Raw genomic sequence first — 18,309 nt, forward strand, 5'->3', positions numbered from 1 at the left:
AAGTGAATGAACTGGTAATAAGCATGGGCAGGAGGCAAATACATTATTCTATAATTGTACCTATATTTACTTTATGAACCAAGAATTTAGCTCTATCTGACATCTGAAGATTTTGCCTACATTGAGATGACACACTTCAGAAAGAAAAAGTTCAAAGGAATGTAACATTTTTAACTGACTTGAGAAATAAACTTAAAAAAAGAACATAAAGTGAGAAAGCATTCACTGACAGGTTAAAATATGAAATCCTGAATATTTTCAAAGGTAGAAGCCAGGTTCATAGGTCAGATATAACAGGGAAGGCTAGGTTTCAAGAAACATGAGAATAAACAGGCTGTGGAACCGTGCTTTCTGAAAACCACTGATATAAACTATGGACTACTTTTTTTTTTTTTCTCTAAGGAGCTTTTAATAAAAGAGCTTGAATTTGCTGAAATAGTTTAAGGTAGCCTAGAGTCACTCAACTTCTTTTCCACAAAAGACTCCGGGACAGAGGACAATGAAAGGCAAAAATTTAAGCAAGTAAAGGACATTGGAAATTACGCAAAAACCAAGAAAGTTTCCTATTTATTTCATAGCACCTTAGCCAAAAAGAAACCTTGGATTTACTATATCGAAACAGATAGGTTTGGGAGAGACCTTAACAGCAATCTCATGCATCCAGATTGCCAAAGATGGATCATACATTCCCAAGGGACCCTGCCACGACCTATTCCTTTAAAAGAAAAAAATTAAAAGGGAGGGAAAAAAGCAGCATTTATTTTTAAAGAGAAAATATGTATCTCAAGGGATTCAGTGTACTTTGGGAACATTCTTCAAAGAACATAATGCGTTCCCTTTAGACTGTGTCACATGAAACCAGTAGTCAAAGAAAATTCCCTCTTGTAACATTCACTTTAATTGCTGAGCTTCATACCCCGAGTTCCTGGTGGGCAGGAGCACTTGAAATGATTGATGAGGTCGATGCACGTCCCTCCGTTCTGGCAGGGCTGGAACTGGCACTCATCCACTTCATATTCACAGTTGACACCCTGGTATCCAGCCACACACTGCCAGCAAAGAAATAAGTGTGAATACTCTTCTAACAGATACATTAGCAGACATCTCAGAAAGGCTAACACAGACAGGAGGAGCCCTTCAATGGGGCAGATTAGGACTGCCTTTGTAGCTGAACAACTGCAAGTGATTTCAAGGGCTGCACAGCCAGCAGCTTAAGCACACAACTCGACCATGTGACACTCAACAGCACACTGCAAATTTGAATTCGAGTGATTTGACTGCTGCAAAACAGAGCAGATCAAATCCTGATACCCTCTAGCACTGAAACTGGCTTAGTAGTTTTGGCTTAAGGTTTACATAAAACTCATTCTTTCCCTCTGGGCATGGGCTTCCAAGGTGCTCTACCATTCTGTAAAGCTTAGCAAGGTTGATAAACCATAATCTCATGGCCTACACTGCTCTCTGCATCAGCAGTAGGAAACAGAAAGCAGTGGAATGCACTTCCCACCCTGAGAGGGAAGAGATACTTGGCCCATCCAACAGGGAAAATACAATATTCCTTTAATACATTTTACAAATATTTTAATATAAACCACACCTCAGGCAAAAAGTCTTTCCAGATAAGAACCCCCTCTCTAGTGACACAAAGAGTTCAAATGCTCATCAACCACAGCTCCTTCCAATCACACCTCTTAATCCAGTCTTAAAAACCTCTCAGGAGCACCATTTCTGCTACAGCCAGATTAAAAATTCCTTCCAGGTGCAGGTTGCTTTTATCCCCTCTTTGAAGGTACTCTACCACTTGCATGTGTTTCTGATTTCTTCTGATTCCTTTGTATCACTATGCCCTAAGTATTTAGGCCTCTTCCTAGCAAGCCCCCAGCATTACCTCGCACTGGTATCCACCCAGGTGATCCCGGCAGGTGGCTCCGTTCTGGCAGGGGCTGGACTCACACTCATCCAGCTGCACCTCGCAGTAACTGCCCGTGTAACCCACCTGGCACTGGCAGTGGTGGGTGTTCCCCACGTTGAGGCAGTGACCAGAGTGCTGGCACAGCTGGTCCACTGGGACTCCTGAAACAAAGTTAAATCAAATGAGCAAACACATAAAACATGCTTGCTGCCAGTGCTGGTAGCTCAGCCAGGAATGGATAGGGGTACGTCCAACAAATTGAAAGGCTGAAACTTAAAAATTAAAAAGTTACTCCTTAAATTACAGTGGATCAGAACCAAAACTGGCTTACAAATGAAGTCACTGTTCTGTCCTCTTTGGATCACTGGATTCAACATTGGCATTAAGTATTTGTACTGCTGTATTACTTTATCACTGGCTGGTGAATACATATGTGAATTACTATTGCTGCTGTACAAAGGTTCAATGTTTGTACCTAGAACATTCCCAAAATTATGGGAGCTTGACACCTTTCTCCTTCGACACTGAACCTGCTTGTCTGGATTTCCTGGACAAAAATGGCATGACACTGTCCGTCTGCCTGGGCTACAAGCCATGTTCCTGGACAAAATTCACTCAAAAACCAAATCTTTTACATATACATCATCTGAAGTAGAAAATTACTACTTTGAGGGGCCATGGTATAACCTATAAGGCTAAACAGTGCATGTAGTAATTAGTATTCTCTTCAAAAATACTTATCATGAGTTACAAGATGCCTTTCTTGTACAAGGATGACACATCTAAAAGCTAGCTTGTCTGGGATTTAGCAGAAAGGCATGAAGAGCTGATGCATTTTCCAAAAAGGCAGTCCATGTAAAAGAGTACTACTGAAACTCTGAGACCTCATAAAATATTTAATTCTTCCTTTCTGATACGTTTGGGAATGGGGAGAATCAAGAAAGCCTTGACTCCGAACTACACACTTGCAGAGAGTATTTTACTTGAGAAGTGACCATCATCAAGCACCTAGAGGCAGAGCTCCCCAGGAAGTCCACAGGTGCAGGGGCAAACGAGATGCATGGGGCAATGTTTTCAGTTAAAGCACAGAGGATGCTGATTTACCTCTCTGTGAAGCTGCCACTTGACACGAGACATTGGGCACGTCGCAGTAAGCACCAGTCCAGCCAGGTGGACAGACACACCGAGTCTGGGCCAGAGTCTGGACACACGTGCCTTTGTTCTTACAGGGAGACTTGCTGCACAGGTCCATAAGTGACTGCAGAGAGAAAAAAAAAAACCACATGAAATGTGGCAAGTAAGAAACACCACTCAGAGAACAAGTTCAAGATGCAAAGAAACAGACCTCTGTAATACTGATTTCCCTGTGGCACTGGAAACAGTAGGACAGTACTTCCCAAGTCTAAGCCAGGTATGTTACTGACAGTCTCATATGCCTAGGAAAGTGCAAGTGTACAGAGGAGTAAACCCCAGATGGCAGCATTATTTCAAAATTCTCACACTTTACCATAAAGGTGGATCTTTGGCTGGCTTAGTTTGAGAAAATCTGGTTTTATCTCAGACTAGCTTTCTACTTCCACATTAGCAGGAGGCTCCCAGCTATTCTCCCCAGCTCCCCCCATCTCCACTGTGTTTTGAGGATGACAGATGTGTTCCACATTTTGATCCATGCTTTTCCTTTCTATCATTAGCTCACCATACCTGCTTTTGGCCCCATTTGCTACAGCATGGTCTCTCTGAGTTTCTGTGTCTTCCGAGATTCAATTGAAACCCCCAACAGTTTTATGAACTGAAGATAGGCTAAACCATATTGCTTTTCTTGACTCCTCATATTAAAACAGAGTCTAAAACTCAATAAATCATCATATGAAAGTGAAGACCCAAAATAACTCTGTCTGACGTAATACAAACCAACCACTAACCATAATTTCCTTTTTAAGCAATTCACCTTCAAATTAATACTGTTATTTGATTGATTTCAAGCTGACTTGGGGAAGGGTGAGGTTTTTAAAGTGAGTAGCATTGAATTTTGGATGTAAAATGCAATTTCAATTGCAGAAAGTTCTGCTTTTCAGATGCAAACTGTCTCCTCACAGATTAAAGTAAAAAAAAACAAAACTGTGCTTTCACAGGCAACCAAAAGGAAACTTGGAATTAAGTTTTATCACATGTAGTTGAGCGTGAAGAAGAAAAAACACTGAGCCTCTTGCTTCTGCATTTGTAATGAGTAGCTGACTGTTTTACATGCAAATTCTAAAACTTATGAATCATTGTCTGATTTTGTGCTGCTTATTTAGCTTTGCTAATTAGGTCAAGCCAGTTTACCACTAAGACAAGAACTACAGTGTAGCTGTAATCTATAAATCTCCCCAATACAGCTTTGAGTAGTACTTATAAATTCAGAAAGTTCTGGTTCCTTGTATAAAATGGGTAATACATTACAATCAAGCTTCTCTGAACATAAAGCAGACTTTCTGAGAATTCACAACATTTAATTTGGGAAAAGGAACATTAATCCTTTTCTCCAGTAAAAACAAAGCAAACAGAAGAGGAACTACTGAACTTCACAGTACTTCATGATCACTCTCAATGCTAATTCTCCCAATGAGGTTTAAGTGGTGTGCCCAGAATGCATAATTAGGGTAGCAGAAGGGCTGCTTTTTTCTATCACTTCATTACTTTGCATTCACTTCCTCCATTAGCAATACCTAGAAGCAGACCTGACAATTTAATGTCTAGCAACATACTTCTGAAAAGCACCTCCCCCACTGCCACTAAAATGCTTCTTTCCAACACTCACTGCTTTACAAAGACATGTTGGCACGAAAGAGAGCTGCAGAATTCTTACAAAATTGCAGTGTTTTCCAGCAATTTAAGAAATTCATCTTTTTTTTTTTTTAAATAGCAGCACTCAAGGCTGCTGGTGAAGGAAGCCAATATAGTGTTTACCATTCCAAAAGTAGAAATAGTCTCAAATAATTCTTGCTGTTTTGATAAGAACAGAATTAAAAGAAAGAACTCTCATTTGAAAAACAGCATTCTGTTTCCACTGTGCTATGCCAAGTTAGAGTTTTTAATAGGTACTAGTCAGTCATTTACAGTATTCAGGGTTTGCAGCTCCTGTGGAAAACTGTAAACTGCCTGAACTTAAGCATGCAACTACGGCTAGAGATTTTTATTGAGGTTGTGAACAGGACAAGCACGTCATTTACTGCCCCAAAACATTTTCTGGCTTCTCATGAAAAAAAATCTACAGCCTACCCTGATAAAACTTACCTCCCTGTAAAAAATGAACCAGTTAAAGCTAAATCCTGCTAATCAGACTGATATTCTGCATTTTGTTTTGTGCTTGTTTGCCGTTTGGGCTTTTGTTGTTTTTTTTTAATACAGGACTCTGTCTTCAATCAGGACAGTTTTATGCTTTGAATGAAATGCAGCCATTTTCAAGGCTAACAGCTGGTTTTCATTTAAGAAAACTAATCTAGAAAGTTCCAGTGACACCTGCTCTCGTAAACAACCAAACACTTTTCTCCTCCTTGCAAAAAGACAGGAGTTGAATCTAGATGATTTTTACGGTCTTTTCCAGCCCATTCTATGATTTCCAGTTTTGAACAGGGGCACCTAATGGGCCAACCACCCCTTACCAGGACTGAAGGAACAGGAGCTCAGCCACGTTTGGCACCTCACATCTCTCCCAGTCAGCTTTGCTGCTGGACAGCTCAAACAGCAAAGCCCCGGGCAAAAGAGGCCACAAGAAGTCACCCACCTTGCAGTTCTTGCCAGTGTAGCCCAAGGGACATATACACCTGTATGTGCCCAGACTGTCCAAACAGGTGCCCCTGTTCAGGCAAGGATGAGAGTCACACTCATTGATTTCTGTGAGGCAGAAGGGTCCCGTAAACCCCAAGGGACACTGGCAGGTGAAGGAATTGATTCCATCCACACAAGTGCCTCCATTGAAACAGGAGCTGCAAGAAAGGGGGAAGAAAGGTAAGCTGAGACAAAATGCAATTAGCTCACAGACAAAACAGCACATAAACCCGACTGAAATAAGGGAGAAAAGCAGGTGTCAGGATCTTCTGACCACTGCTAACTTCTTGCTGAAGAAGCATAAATCAGAAAACAGCAATCCTAGGGGATTCCAGCTCACCCTCCAGCTCACTTCCTTTTACCTCAGCAGGCCAAGAAAGTAAAGCAGGGTTTTAATGAGTCATTAGTGATGGATGTAACTTATTTAATGAAATCTTCCCAGCTTCAATGTGACCGCAAACAGTACCTCGTGTGGCTTGCTTAAACTGATAAATTTTATTACAAATTACAATTGTATTACAAATTATGAGAAACAAAACAATTTGCCTTTTTTAAAATCTTCAAAGGAGTCAGAGGTATGGTTTCTCAAGGAAAAAGTTCATACAACATGCAAAACACAAGCATGTTCTTCACTGAAATGATGTGAAAGTATTGGTATTGCTAAATCCCTTCCTTCTCTTCTCATGAGAATCTTAAGTCCTGATTTGTAAAACTACTTATACATGCCCTGGCAGAATTCAGATCAAAGGAATTATCCCCCTCCCCCCCAATCTTCTGATCATAAGAACTTCTGCCAGATTAGGTGTCCTAGGGAGAAGTGACTGGGAAAGTTTGGAGAATTGATGCCTCATGCAAAATGGACTCCATTTTCCTTGTAAAGGCACTCCTGCTCCTCTGAGAATAACCCTAGATTAGACTTGAGATAATCAGTTTGATAAAGTACACAAACCAAATTTCTGCCTGCTATCTGCTTTGTGCACTGTCAAAGGGTATTTCCATGAGAGAAGTCACTGACTCACCTCCCTGAACTCAGTGCAGGGAAGCAAGTTTTAAATATCTAAATTCTGATTGTGATTACGGTAGAGATGTCAACATTAACCTACTTATCAAACATTTAACTGCTTATCAGAAGTTCCTCTGTCTTGGAGGCTGAATTCTGTTCTACAGGGAGAACAAACTGCCGTTTACATCCATGGCAAAGCAGGGAAGACAGAGGAACTGCCAATCACTTGGTGTGTTTCACTGAAATCAGGTACCAAAAGGAGAGGGCACTCTCTCATAGGCAGGTTCTCACACAACACATGGAAGAATCACTTGAACCAAATTCAAATTAGCCAACCCCCATGGTGCTCTTAAGTACAGCTCGGTAACTTTGGTTGAGAAGGTGTGACTGGTTTAGCTTGGCAGAGTGTTGAAAATTGCTACATCCTTAATTCATACCTGCAAGACTGGTTCCTGTCCTGACTGATAACAAAAACAAAAACAGGATGAACCTCAAGGAAGAGCCAGGAGTTCTGCTAAAACACCCAGCCTACTTCACTCCATTAAACAACTGTTGTGCAAATTAAACACACCCTCATCAGTGACACAATCCTGTTCTTAAGAAAAAGATATTAAAATACCTCCTCCCCAAATGCAATTTTGTAACAGGTAGGAAAGACCTTTTCTATTCGTGCAGAAAATACATGAGAAAACCAAGAGTTTTGCATAATTTGTCTCTGGTAACTAGACTAGAACAGATTACTTCTGAATTATTTTATTAACCATTTCAAGTTTTAAAGAAATCGTTAGAAATTGTTTCTTATTTGAGAATCTGAAGTTACTTACATCAATCCTAACGAAGCTTAAAATAAATATGAAGGCAGATGATGGAATCACATGTTTAACTCTCAAAGAGCTCTTAAAACTACCACATGAACCATTTATATAAGGATCAGCTGTTGAACGTTTCAACTCAGTTCCACACTTCCCCCTTTAGAACCACCAGGTTTTATCTCAACACTGCTACACCACATCCAATTTGTGAGCATTAAAAGATCTCTGATGATTAAATCTTTCCAGCACAGAATTTAGTGGATTTAGTGTTTCTCCTGGTTGCTTCTTCATATTATTTGTTGTCAATAACTCAGGACTAATTTTTTTTCTGCCTTTCTAACAGTTGGCCATTGCTTCCATTTTTGCAGCTTTTGTATTTCTCAACAGAGTAACCATTCATAACCAATTATTTCCCCTCCCCTATGTGATAATGGTCTTCTAAAAATATGAATTATTTATATTTCAATAAGCTAGCATCTCTGTTTTAGCTTTTGCTAAACACTATCACATTCATCCTAAAATGGAACTAAGTTCCTAACCAGTTAGAAGAACATTAGAAAAAACTGAGGACCGGGCAACTGTCTTTCAGCTAAGCCAGCTTTCCTTGCAAGAATCACATTCATCCTAAAATGGAACTAAGTTCCTAACCAGTTAGAAGAACATTAGAAGAAACTGAGGACCGGGCAACTGTCTTTCAGCTAAGCCAGCTTTCCTTGCAAGAATCACAAGTATGTCTGTGAGAAATGGCAGCAAAACAATTCCCCTGGTTAAAAACTGCTTCTGAGCAGGACTGGCTTGAAGGCAGGAGCACCCAGTGTGTGAGGGTACCTCACCTCTCAGTGCACTCGTCGATGTTGTTCTCGCAGTTGGTTCCCTCAAACCCAGGCGGGCACTTGCAGGTGTAGCTGTTGACATAGTGGGTGCACGTGCCCCCATTCCTGCACGGCTCACTCAGACACTCATTGGTGTCTGTTTGACATTTATCCCCATGAAATCCAGGCAGGCAGATGCACGAGAAGGAGTTTATCCCATCCACGCACGAAGCTCCGTTCTGGCAGGGATCTGAGACAGAAGCATCACAGTGAGTGTTAAAATGGGTAATAGCGAAGGGCCAGGCCTAGAGTAGCTGCTTTTAGGGAAAAAAAGAGACACACAGACCAGAGTGTGACAGAGTACTAACAAGTTTTTCTGAGCCACTTTACGGAACGGGTAACTGGAAAGCATTATCAATAACAAATTCACAAAAAGGTGTGGATCAAGGCCAACCTTCAGGGCCTAAAGGTTTCTCTGCTGGAATTTGTTCAACCAGAACCCAACACCTCTTGGTTTAAAACTCAAATGCTGCTTTTGTGACAGATGCTTACTGATACAATAAAAACAGTGCAGCAACTGTTTCTTCTTCCTTCCCAAGTTTTATTCATAAGAGAACTCAGCACATTCTCTCTTTTCCAGACACTGCTTAACACAAGAGGGAACTTGTGTGCTTAATTTTCAGCATGAAAGCAGTCCAGCCAAATCAAATGTGTATGTGTGTATTAGCACATATATGAGCACTTACGCATTACTGAGCACTTGACATTTTTCCCAGCATCAAGGATGGATTGGGGAAAGGCTGGCAGAAAAGCACACAAGCTCATTCATCACCTTGGATTCTCCTCAATCACTGCATTTCTTGATATTTTCTTTATCCCTGCCATGCTCTTGCTACTTGCATATCACTGCTTTTTGGTCTAAGCCACCCCCTACTACTGTATTCCTTCTGCTTCCACAAGTACCAATCTGCCAGAAAGACTTATGCCATTCAATAATTTCTTCCTGCTTTTCTCCTTCCACTTTTGGATTTAAGACCCACATTCCTGAAGCCAGATTCCTTTTCTACTCTGCATTCCACAGAGCAAAATCCTAATATATGAAGGCAGAGAGGGAAACTGGGAGGGGGGAGGGAAAAATGGAGAAAGCAAGGGGGTTGAAAAACAGGTTACCAAACCTTTTTTTGGATTTAGGACTATCTTTAAGTACCACTAAAATAGGAACTTGAAAATGCAAATAGACTCCACTGAAAATTTGCAATTTATCATAAGTACAAGATAATTCTGCTTACTGGGAAATGAAGAAAAGAAATGTGAAAGGTAATTAAAGCTCATTTATTGACTGAGAAATATGCTCACATGTTAAAAATGTGTATTATGAGACACACCTGCATCCATTTAAAGGTCATTTGACTACTGCAGAGAGAGAGCACATTCAAAGCAAGACCCCTGGCAGCTATAAAATGTTGTGTCTGTGGCAGTCAGCCATTGTATGAGTGAAGCCAAAAGCTGTGCATTAATTCTCTGTGCCACACAGTTACTGACAGAAGGAGACGGGGGTATCAACTTTTCAATAAGTTCCTGTTGTTGGAGGGTTTGTTTGCTTCATAGATTAAAGACATTTGGCTCAAGGCATGGAAGGTTTTTGTTATGCTAAATGAAATCAGCTGTAGCAGTAATGTGAAATGCTTCTTCAACCTCATGGGTGTGCTGCCTAAGACAACACAGAGTGAATCTCACAGCTCTCAGAACACTTAGGAGGAGGGAGAGAGATGTCCCAGCTGTTTGAAAAAGCAAGATGAACACTTGGAAAACGTTTTTATCTTCAGACACCCACACAAAAACTAACAGGACAGGCAATAATTTTGTTGGCTTCAGTAAGCAAAGCTCTGGGTCACTGCACCATGACACTTTTTGTACTGTACCTGTTTGCTCAGAAAGAAGGAATCAAAAGCTCAGCCTGAGCCAGACATCTCAAAAGTTCTTTGAGCAGTGCTGCTTTGGGGGCTCCCACGGTAACTTTTGCTAACAGACCTGTTTGGATCCCTCTCTACAGCAGTCATGAATTTACATTTTTTTTTCCAATGCAAAACACAACTTGCTAAGTTCACGCCTAAAGTCTTCAAAACTCCATTTTGGTTTTAAGCTGATAGTAAAAAGTGGGGGATTGCGGTTTTTTTTGGTTTTGGGATAGTTGTTTTGGGGTTTTTTGTTCATTTGGTTTGCTTGGGTTTTTTTAAAGACCTGGCCAATCTAAGAATTACAGCATTGTGGACTCCTCCAAGGTTTGATAAAGCTCTTTTCAAATAGTAACAGATGAACTTTTAAACACGTGACATTTCTCAGGAGACTCTGATTTTATCTGATGATGATATAGAATATGCCCAGTAAGAAAAAGAAGCTACTATGTATTTGGTTTCCCTTGTAAACAGCAGTGTCAAGGACATGAACTTAATACTTGTTTCCTTGCAATCTGAGCCACTTCAGTACTCATCAGTGTATGGGCTACCCTCCGGCAACTGATACCTATTCCAGAACAGAGGGCCCTCCTGCTGCTTAATTTGTTTTCAAATATGGACGAACTGGAACTGCAACAGGACCCACTCTTCCCAGAATATTCATGTCAGACAGACATTTCAGGAAATACTGCTATACCCCAGATTCCCACCACACCTCAATCAAACTTAACGTTGAAATACAGGTAAGCCCTGCAGTGGCACTTTAACTTGATGTATTAAAATTTCAGGCAAATATAATTCTGCACTTAACAGTGCTTCTTATTAAAGTATGTAAACTCTAAGGACCTTTTCAAGTTAAGGATCTGGGAGCAACAACTGCAATCAATTAGGACACTATGGTCCATTTCCAGCAGCCAAACATGATGGATTTTGACTGCCTCAGACATCACCAAGCTGAAGTTTGTGGGTTTTTTTCTTTCGGCACGAGATTATAAAAGACCTTTCAGAATCTGTCAACCAGCAGTCAGCAAAATTATTTTTGGGAAAAACTGGAAAACATAGAACAATGTGCTGATACCCACTTGAAAGGCAGTCATCGATGTTACTGTCACAGTCCCCTCCAGTGAAGCCAGGCCGACATTCACACAGGTAACTGCCCTGGATGTTGTGGCACAGAGCATGGTTTTTGCAGGGCTTGGAGAGACACTCATCAATATCCACCGTACATCTCTCCCCTGAAACACGGAGAGTCCAGCAGTGAGACCCCTCATAAAGCAATAGCCAAGAGGCTCAGTGCCAGCACTGCTCAGCACTGAAAGCACAGCACATTCCCCATCCATTTTACCTTCCCAGCCAGGGGCACATTGGCAGGTGTAGCCTTCAGAGTCAGGAGATTCTTGGCAGATTCCCGAGTTCTCACAAGGATTAGGGGAACAAGGAGAAACCACCACCTGGCAGTTCACACCTGGAGAGCAGAAGCAGAAGAATATGCTGCTAAGAGCTTGGTGCTTCTTGGAAGAATGAACAAAGAAGTTGTAACTCATATGATTATCCCACACGGCAGTGGAAAGCACTGCCACGTTTTGAAAAATCACAGCAGAAGGAAAAGGAATGCAGAGCACTCCTCATGGGATCAGTGTAGAAGCAGCCATGGTCATCCTGAGTTTAATGCCCCTCCAATTTCCAGTGCATTTATGTAAATTTCATAGTTTACAAGGAAAATTAAGCTAACCTTCCAACAGGACATTTCTTAATGAGTCCAAACAAGGCTTAGACAAGCCCTTGCTAAGTATTCTGCTACTGTATCATGTCTACATGAACTGACTGTAATTTAACTTCATACAATCATGGCATTTCCCATCTTCATTACTATTTCCAAGAAGTTTCATGAAAAGAAATGACATTAAAAGTGCAATGAAATAAAAAGGAAAAAGACAACAAACTTTTCCCTGAATTTTCACCTTTGAATCCTTTCCTACAGGTACATCTGTATCCATTCAACAGATCCTCACAAGTTCCTCCATTCTGGCATGGGTTTGATTTACACTCATTCCCTTCTGTTGAACAGTAATCTCCTATCCAGCCGGGGTCGCAGACACACTTGTACCTTGAAAGGCAAAACAGCATTAATTTTAGAGCATTCTGAAGTTACTCCTCTACCAGTTTCTCCTGCAGATTAGTTTTGGAGAGAAAACCAGAAGAACTCTCTTTAGAAGAGCCCTAAGTTATTTTAGATTGCTTACCCCAGCTGTATAGTTTTGAAAATACTGAAAATAAACCCTCCCTTAAAACCACACTTCCCTCGTTACAGTTTTCACAAAGTGTTCAGTCAACCAGCAGTATGTGTCTGCTTTGATAAGACCATCCCAACATATTCAAACAAAGACAGAAAAAAAAAATTTAAAAAAAAAGTGGAGGGGAACAATAGGTTCCAAAGATAACTAGACTGATTTAATACCAAATAGTGGTTTCAAATGAAAACAGCTGGCTGGGAGCAGGAGCAATCTTCTCCATCACATTTCAAAATCTGAAGTAGTGCACACTCCACCCATATGACGTAGAACCAAGGACTTGGTGAATCACCCTGGACTCAGGCCACACAACACACACTGGCCTTTCTCCCTGCCCTACAAACACGGCTTCTCTTACCTGGCACACTGTGAGGTGTACGTGGGTATAAATGTAAATGCAGGTGACAGATGAGATGGACAAAAATCTGTTTCCCAAGCTTACGAGGAGGCTGAATTAGCAATAAAGGCAGCCTTCCTGCCAGCTCCCGGGAAAGTACTGCATCCTGCCCTACAGAGCTACCCGCAGCAGTAAATCACTTCCTTGCCCAAGTGCTGACAACACTTCCCAGGATGTGGCACATATTTGGGAGGCTATTCCATGTATAGTTGAGAATTTTAACAAACAAAACAGCCCCATCCTTACCATTACCAAAAAGAAGTCTGATTTAGGGCTCCCAAAATCAGCATTTGGTCTTCCTGGATGGGAAGATTCAGAAGCAACTACTGCCATCAAAATAGCCAGAGAGAATTTTCCTTTCTTTTCTCAGACATGTAACAATGTGAGTAAAGCTAACAAAATCTCAGCCTTGGACAAAGTGTCCTGAGTCAAATATCCATCCCTAGTGCAAAAGTTGTCAGCCTGTTCCTTGATACAGTGTTTGGTTAGGAAGAACAGCACTAGCTAATAAAGATCATCCCCATGCTTGATGCTTTAAGGGTTTGATGGAATAGATTCCTGCTGCTCCCCAAAGATTTAATTTGGAACCATTTCTTTATTTTAATTGCACTCACTTAACCCACTAAAATCACCAAACCCTCCCTCTAAGATGGTGGCAGGACATCCTGCATTACGTGCCCATGCAAAACCAGCAAACAACACAAGGCGGGACAGAAAAACCTATGCTGAAACCTATGCTGAATGAAGGTCTACACCTTACTGGGATTATGTCATGGCCATCAGATAAATTGGGATCCTAATCTGAGAAATTACAGAAATATAGGAAGTCTGGACAAAGCAAGAAACAGTACTACAGAAGGCAGCAGGTAGGTTTAATGAGTAGTTACCCAGTAGCAATGTGTGTGCAGTTGCCATGCACACAGGGGTTACTGAGGCAGCCATCTGCCTGGGACTGGCAGTGGGGATGGTGGAAGCCCTCAGGACACACACACCGAAAGCCGTTCACCTCGTTGATGCACGTCCCACCGTTGTGGCAAGGGCTGGATGTGCACTCGTCGATGTCTGCATTACAGCGGGGGCCTAGAGGGAAAAAACAGCACTTACTAGGCAGCATTTCTTAGAAGAGTGTTTGCTTTGCATATCTGCAAGAACACACACTGAGACACAGCCCAGGGAAGCCAATGCAGCAGCATGGAGCTCACATGCCTCCGTGCTTTAACTCAAGCCAAGAGAAGCAATTTCTGAGAGATGCAGCACTTTCCTGTGCCTGGAAAACAGCACTTGCACTCAACCAGTATTTATAAACCATTCAAGAATCTCCACTAAAAATCACTGGTTAATATTGATTAGGAAAACAAAAATCACTCAGCTGTATCATGCTTGCAACAAACCTCTTGAGCTCCACTTGTCACAGCCCTTCTCCTCTGTTTTGAAGTACCTACCCTTTGAACAACCAATACTGCCCAAATGTCTGCAGTAAATACAGTTCTTGTGGTTTATTGCGCAAAAGGGGCTCTAAAAAACACCGTTTCCTGTTTTGCCTGCCTCTGATTACGACTGCAAGATCCTTGAAGTAGTGACCAAAAGGTCTTGTGAGGCTGGAAAGCTAAACAGAGTGAATGATGCAGTAAGTTGAAAGCATTTTTAACATAAGGAAATGACAGAGTAACAAGACCCCAGCAAGCCAGCTCCTTAAAGACTGGAATATGCCAATTCATCATATTACTGAATTATTTTAACAGCATAACAGTAAGAAATTCAGCAGGATAACAAATATGGTATGCCAGCAACAAAGAAGAGTGGAAGGCATGAGTGATCAGGATCAGCCCTCATCTTGTTCTGGGGACTAAGAGTACCACCATGCCAGAGCTGCAGGAAGGAAGGAGCGTCAGAAGTTTAGAAAGACCCCAAGAGAAAAGCACAAGACACATGAAACCTTTTAGTGCTCTTTCTAATGCATTTCAGATCTATTCTAATCAGAATCATTCAGTAATAAACAGTGACAAACGTGATGAGAAAACTGTTATAAACAGTACCAACTGCCTCACAACAATTATTTTATATTACCCTCCATGGCTCAAAACACAAAGTCCCTTATAGGCAGTGGTGAGATGTACTTTAGTCATCAGAAAGAGTCCTGATGTTGACTTAAAGTTCTAAACATGGATCCAGAAGTGTCTAACCACTTCTTTTTTCAGCCCCACTTTTACTGTACCAGAGAAATTTTATAGTTTAAAAAGAAAACAGAACAGACCATGCTATGAAAGAAAAGTACTGAAAAAATCAGGTTGTTCATCTGGAGACTTCAGAGTGGGAAGCAACTCATGAGAACACCAAGTTAATGCTTTGATTTCACAGAAATAGAAATACAGTTCATGGTCAAAGCCCAGGGTAGTGTCTAATCAAACACCTCTCCATATTGTCCACAGTCTCTCTGTCCCTGGAAAGAGGCTGTAAATAATAAACCAAAGTCATGTGGGTTTATATGTTATAAAACCAAGAACCATGAATTGGACTTAATTACCTAACAAGAATGGCATTTCACAGCACAGATTAGGCCATTTTTCTGCTTAGTAGAACTGGCTGTAATGTAAGACGCTAAGATCCAAAGATTAGAAGGATTTACCGAGATACCAACTGAATCCCTTGCAGTCAATATGCAAAGAACAGCTTCCCTGGCTACTCTGATAACTATCTTCAAAACAATTCAGAGCTCTTGGGTAGCTGACTTTACCTGTAAATCCAGGTTTGCAGGCACAGTTGTAGCGATTAATGCCATCAATACAGTCCCCGTGAATGCAGGGGTTACTGGCACAGTCGTCAAAGTTATTTTCACAGTTTACTCCTGGATTAAAAAAAAGGAGTTAGAGGAATAAGGAGGGCAAAATCTTACAAAGAAGGCAACAAAGCTATTTCCCCAAAATAGCCAAATTAAGAATCCCACCTGCTTCAAAGTTACATTGGGGGCAACTTAAACAGGTGATGATGCAGAAGCACTGCAACACCAAGGAACGTCACCTGAGTCACTGGGTGCTGACTGAACATGACCCTTAACTTGTACTAAATATTTAAACAAAGGAATAAACCTTTTTGAATGCTATGCCTAATTTTTCTGCATGCCTGATTTTTTTGGAGTAAAGAGGAAGCAAATTCTCCCAAGATCATTTGCAGTACCAGTGAGGCTTAGGCAATCCAGGCAAGCACACCAAAGTTCAGCAAGGAAAAGTAATGTGAAAATGATACTCTCATACCATAATCTGTCTCAAATTTAGCACACACCAAAGCACGCAAGAAATTGCTACATGCTTGAATTCTGTTTGAATCCAAGCCTTCCACTTGGGTTTTATGTACCTGAGGTGCCCAGCAAACAGTTGCACTGGTAGCCATTGACCAAGTCGATGCAGCGCCCTTGATGGAGGCAAGGATTGCTGTGGCACTCGTCTATCTGCTCACTGCATATGGCACCCATGTAGCCAGGATTACAGATACACGTGTAGGAATCAATCCCATCCTGGCATTCCCCATGGTGGCAAGGATCAGGATCACAGTTGTTGATATTCTCCTCACAGAGAAGGCCAGTAAAACCTGAGGACAAATGAGCAGGAGTAAGTAAGAAGTTAACTGGTAGGATGCTGCAGTGAATACAATGCAGGTATAGAAAGAATTGTATCAAGAATCAGCAAAGTAGCAGAGAGCACAAAGAGTAACTGGGCACCTCAGCTGCATTTCCAGCTCTGGAACACAACGCTCTCCACTGTTCACAGCACTACGGAATAACATCATGCACAGAGAACCCTGGCATTGGAAGTGGTCACCTTCAGTTTATTTGGAACAGTAGCCATGAGAGGAAACATGTAAATCTCCAACAGAAATATTTACTTGCATCAGTATGAACTATCTGAAGGCACACTCCTGCCATTATTTCCTCTACACAGTAACAGGGGGACAGAGTGGGGCTGACCTTGTTAGAATGAGAAATTACTGTGAAGATGCTGCTGAAACCTTCCCAAGGGAGCTCCCTTGGCTCATGGTCAAAGCTTCTGCAGCTCTGCTTATTAGAAGGTTTCTTGCCTCTTTCGTTGGGAAACGTTTGAGTAACTGGAATCAAGCACCAACTGCAAATTTATTGAAGGCTGCATGCAACCTCTTGGTTAGGAGGAATGAAACAAGCAGCAATTTGGCCTGTTTCATTCTGCTTCAGCTGGGAAACATCCTGAGCAACAGAGACAGACAGAACCTATGCACAAAAAGGGCTAAAGGGTTCAGGAAGCTAAGAGCAGCAAACAACTCCTTCAAAAGCCCTGTTTTCCATGATGGAGCAGAGATATATGAGACAGGGAGAATTTCAAATAAATGGTTTTCAGAGCTGCGGTTTTGGAGCAACAGCTCATGCTGCCTTCCAGCAGCTGAAGATCAGGAAGGTAGAACTTCAAATTTCAAGACACCAACTGGAGAGTGATACAAACCAAGCTGCAGGGAATTTCAACAGCTGAAGAATGGTTCTCACCTGAGTATTATAAGTGGATAAGAGGCTCCCCATTTTTCATACAGGTTTGTGGTTATTTCTGTGGTCAAACATACCAGGTGACGGCTAACATTTCCAAGTTCTGCGAACGTATGCTTGGATGAATGGGTGTGGAAGTGGGTGGGGAAAGGGAAGGGAAGCTAGTTAGAGAGATGGATATAAAAAGATGTTAGGGAAGGAGGAAAAACAAACCGATAAGGGAACAAACAGTGGCAGAAGGGGGGAAAAAAAGAGGGCAGAGACAAATAAAAGAGGAAGGACCTGAAACAACTCAAGAAAAGAAAAGCCATGATCTACCACTGGGAAGGAGAAGTGGAATAATGCCAGAAGGGAAAGAAAAGACAAAAAGCAAGCAGTAAATAGAGCTATCTGTACAGCATTTGGCCAAACATTTTGCAGTTTTCAATCACGTCAGCAGCCGGTGATTACCATTCAGGGAACAAACATATCACTCGTATTATGAGATTAATAGAGCAAGAACATATTCAAACATTATTGTCCAGTAACTGACCTGCCCCCATGAAGAATTCCACATTTCAGTCTTATAGAAGGCTGTCAATATTAAATATAATACTTAGCACACGTTCATTCAAAAGTCATTACCTTGCCTGCTATTGTGGCTCAACTGAGCCACTTCTAGATCAGGTATATTCCTGGATCTCTTATAACTGAACATACCTCACCAAAACATGATTTCTCTCTTTGCAGACAAGAGTTAGACTAGGAAAAAAACATGTGAATATAGAACATGAGAATCCTTCAGACAGGATGGAAAACAGCCCTAACACAGAG

The 18,309-nt window shown here is 41.4% G+C and overlaps 1 protein-coding gene across 2 annotated transcripts in view; it reads right to left on the reverse strand.

The window, feature by feature from the left end:
* Positions 1 to 18,309, reverse strand: part of NOTCH2 (notch receptor 2) — an 83,399-nt gene that overhangs the window by 18,969 nt on the left and 46,121 nt on the right. The window contains exons 11-21 of one of the 2 annotated variants that reach the window (XM_069022331.1): positions 16,344 to 16,577; positions 15,727 to 15,837; positions 13,880 to 14,072; positions 12,266 to 12,411; positions 11,650 to 11,769; positions 11,387 to 11,539; positions 8,371 to 8,599; positions 5,679 to 5,880; positions 3,017 to 3,170; positions 1,889 to 2,073; positions 917 to 1,049 (exon numbers count right to left, since the gene is read on the reverse strand). In XM_069022331.1, coding sequence (XP_068878432.1) covers positions 917 to 1,049; positions 1,889 to 2,073; positions 3,017 to 3,170; positions 5,679 to 5,880; positions 8,371 to 8,599; positions 11,387 to 11,539; positions 11,650 to 11,769; positions 12,266 to 12,411; positions 13,880 to 14,072; positions 15,727 to 15,837; positions 16,344 to 16,577 — 1,860 coding nt within the window. Of the gene's footprint in view, positions 1 to 916; positions 1,050 to 1,888; positions 2,074 to 3,016; positions 3,171 to 5,678; positions 5,881 to 8,370; positions 8,600 to 11,386; positions 11,540 to 11,649; positions 11,770 to 12,265; positions 12,412 to 13,879; positions 14,073 to 15,726; positions 15,838 to 16,343; positions 16,578 to 18,028; positions 18,070 to 18,309 lie in introns of those variants that run through there. The other variant, XM_069022332.1, reaches the window with a different exon arrangement.

The sequence above is a fragment of the Aphelocoma coerulescens genome, chromosome 8, assembly GCF_041296385.1.
Source record: "Aphelocoma coerulescens isolate FSJ_1873_10779 chromosome 8, UR_Acoe_1.0, whole genome shotgun sequence".
In the NCBI taxonomy this organism is placed as follows: domain Eukaryota; kingdom Metazoa; phylum Chordata; class Aves; order Passeriformes; family Corvidae; genus Aphelocoma; species Aphelocoma coerulescens.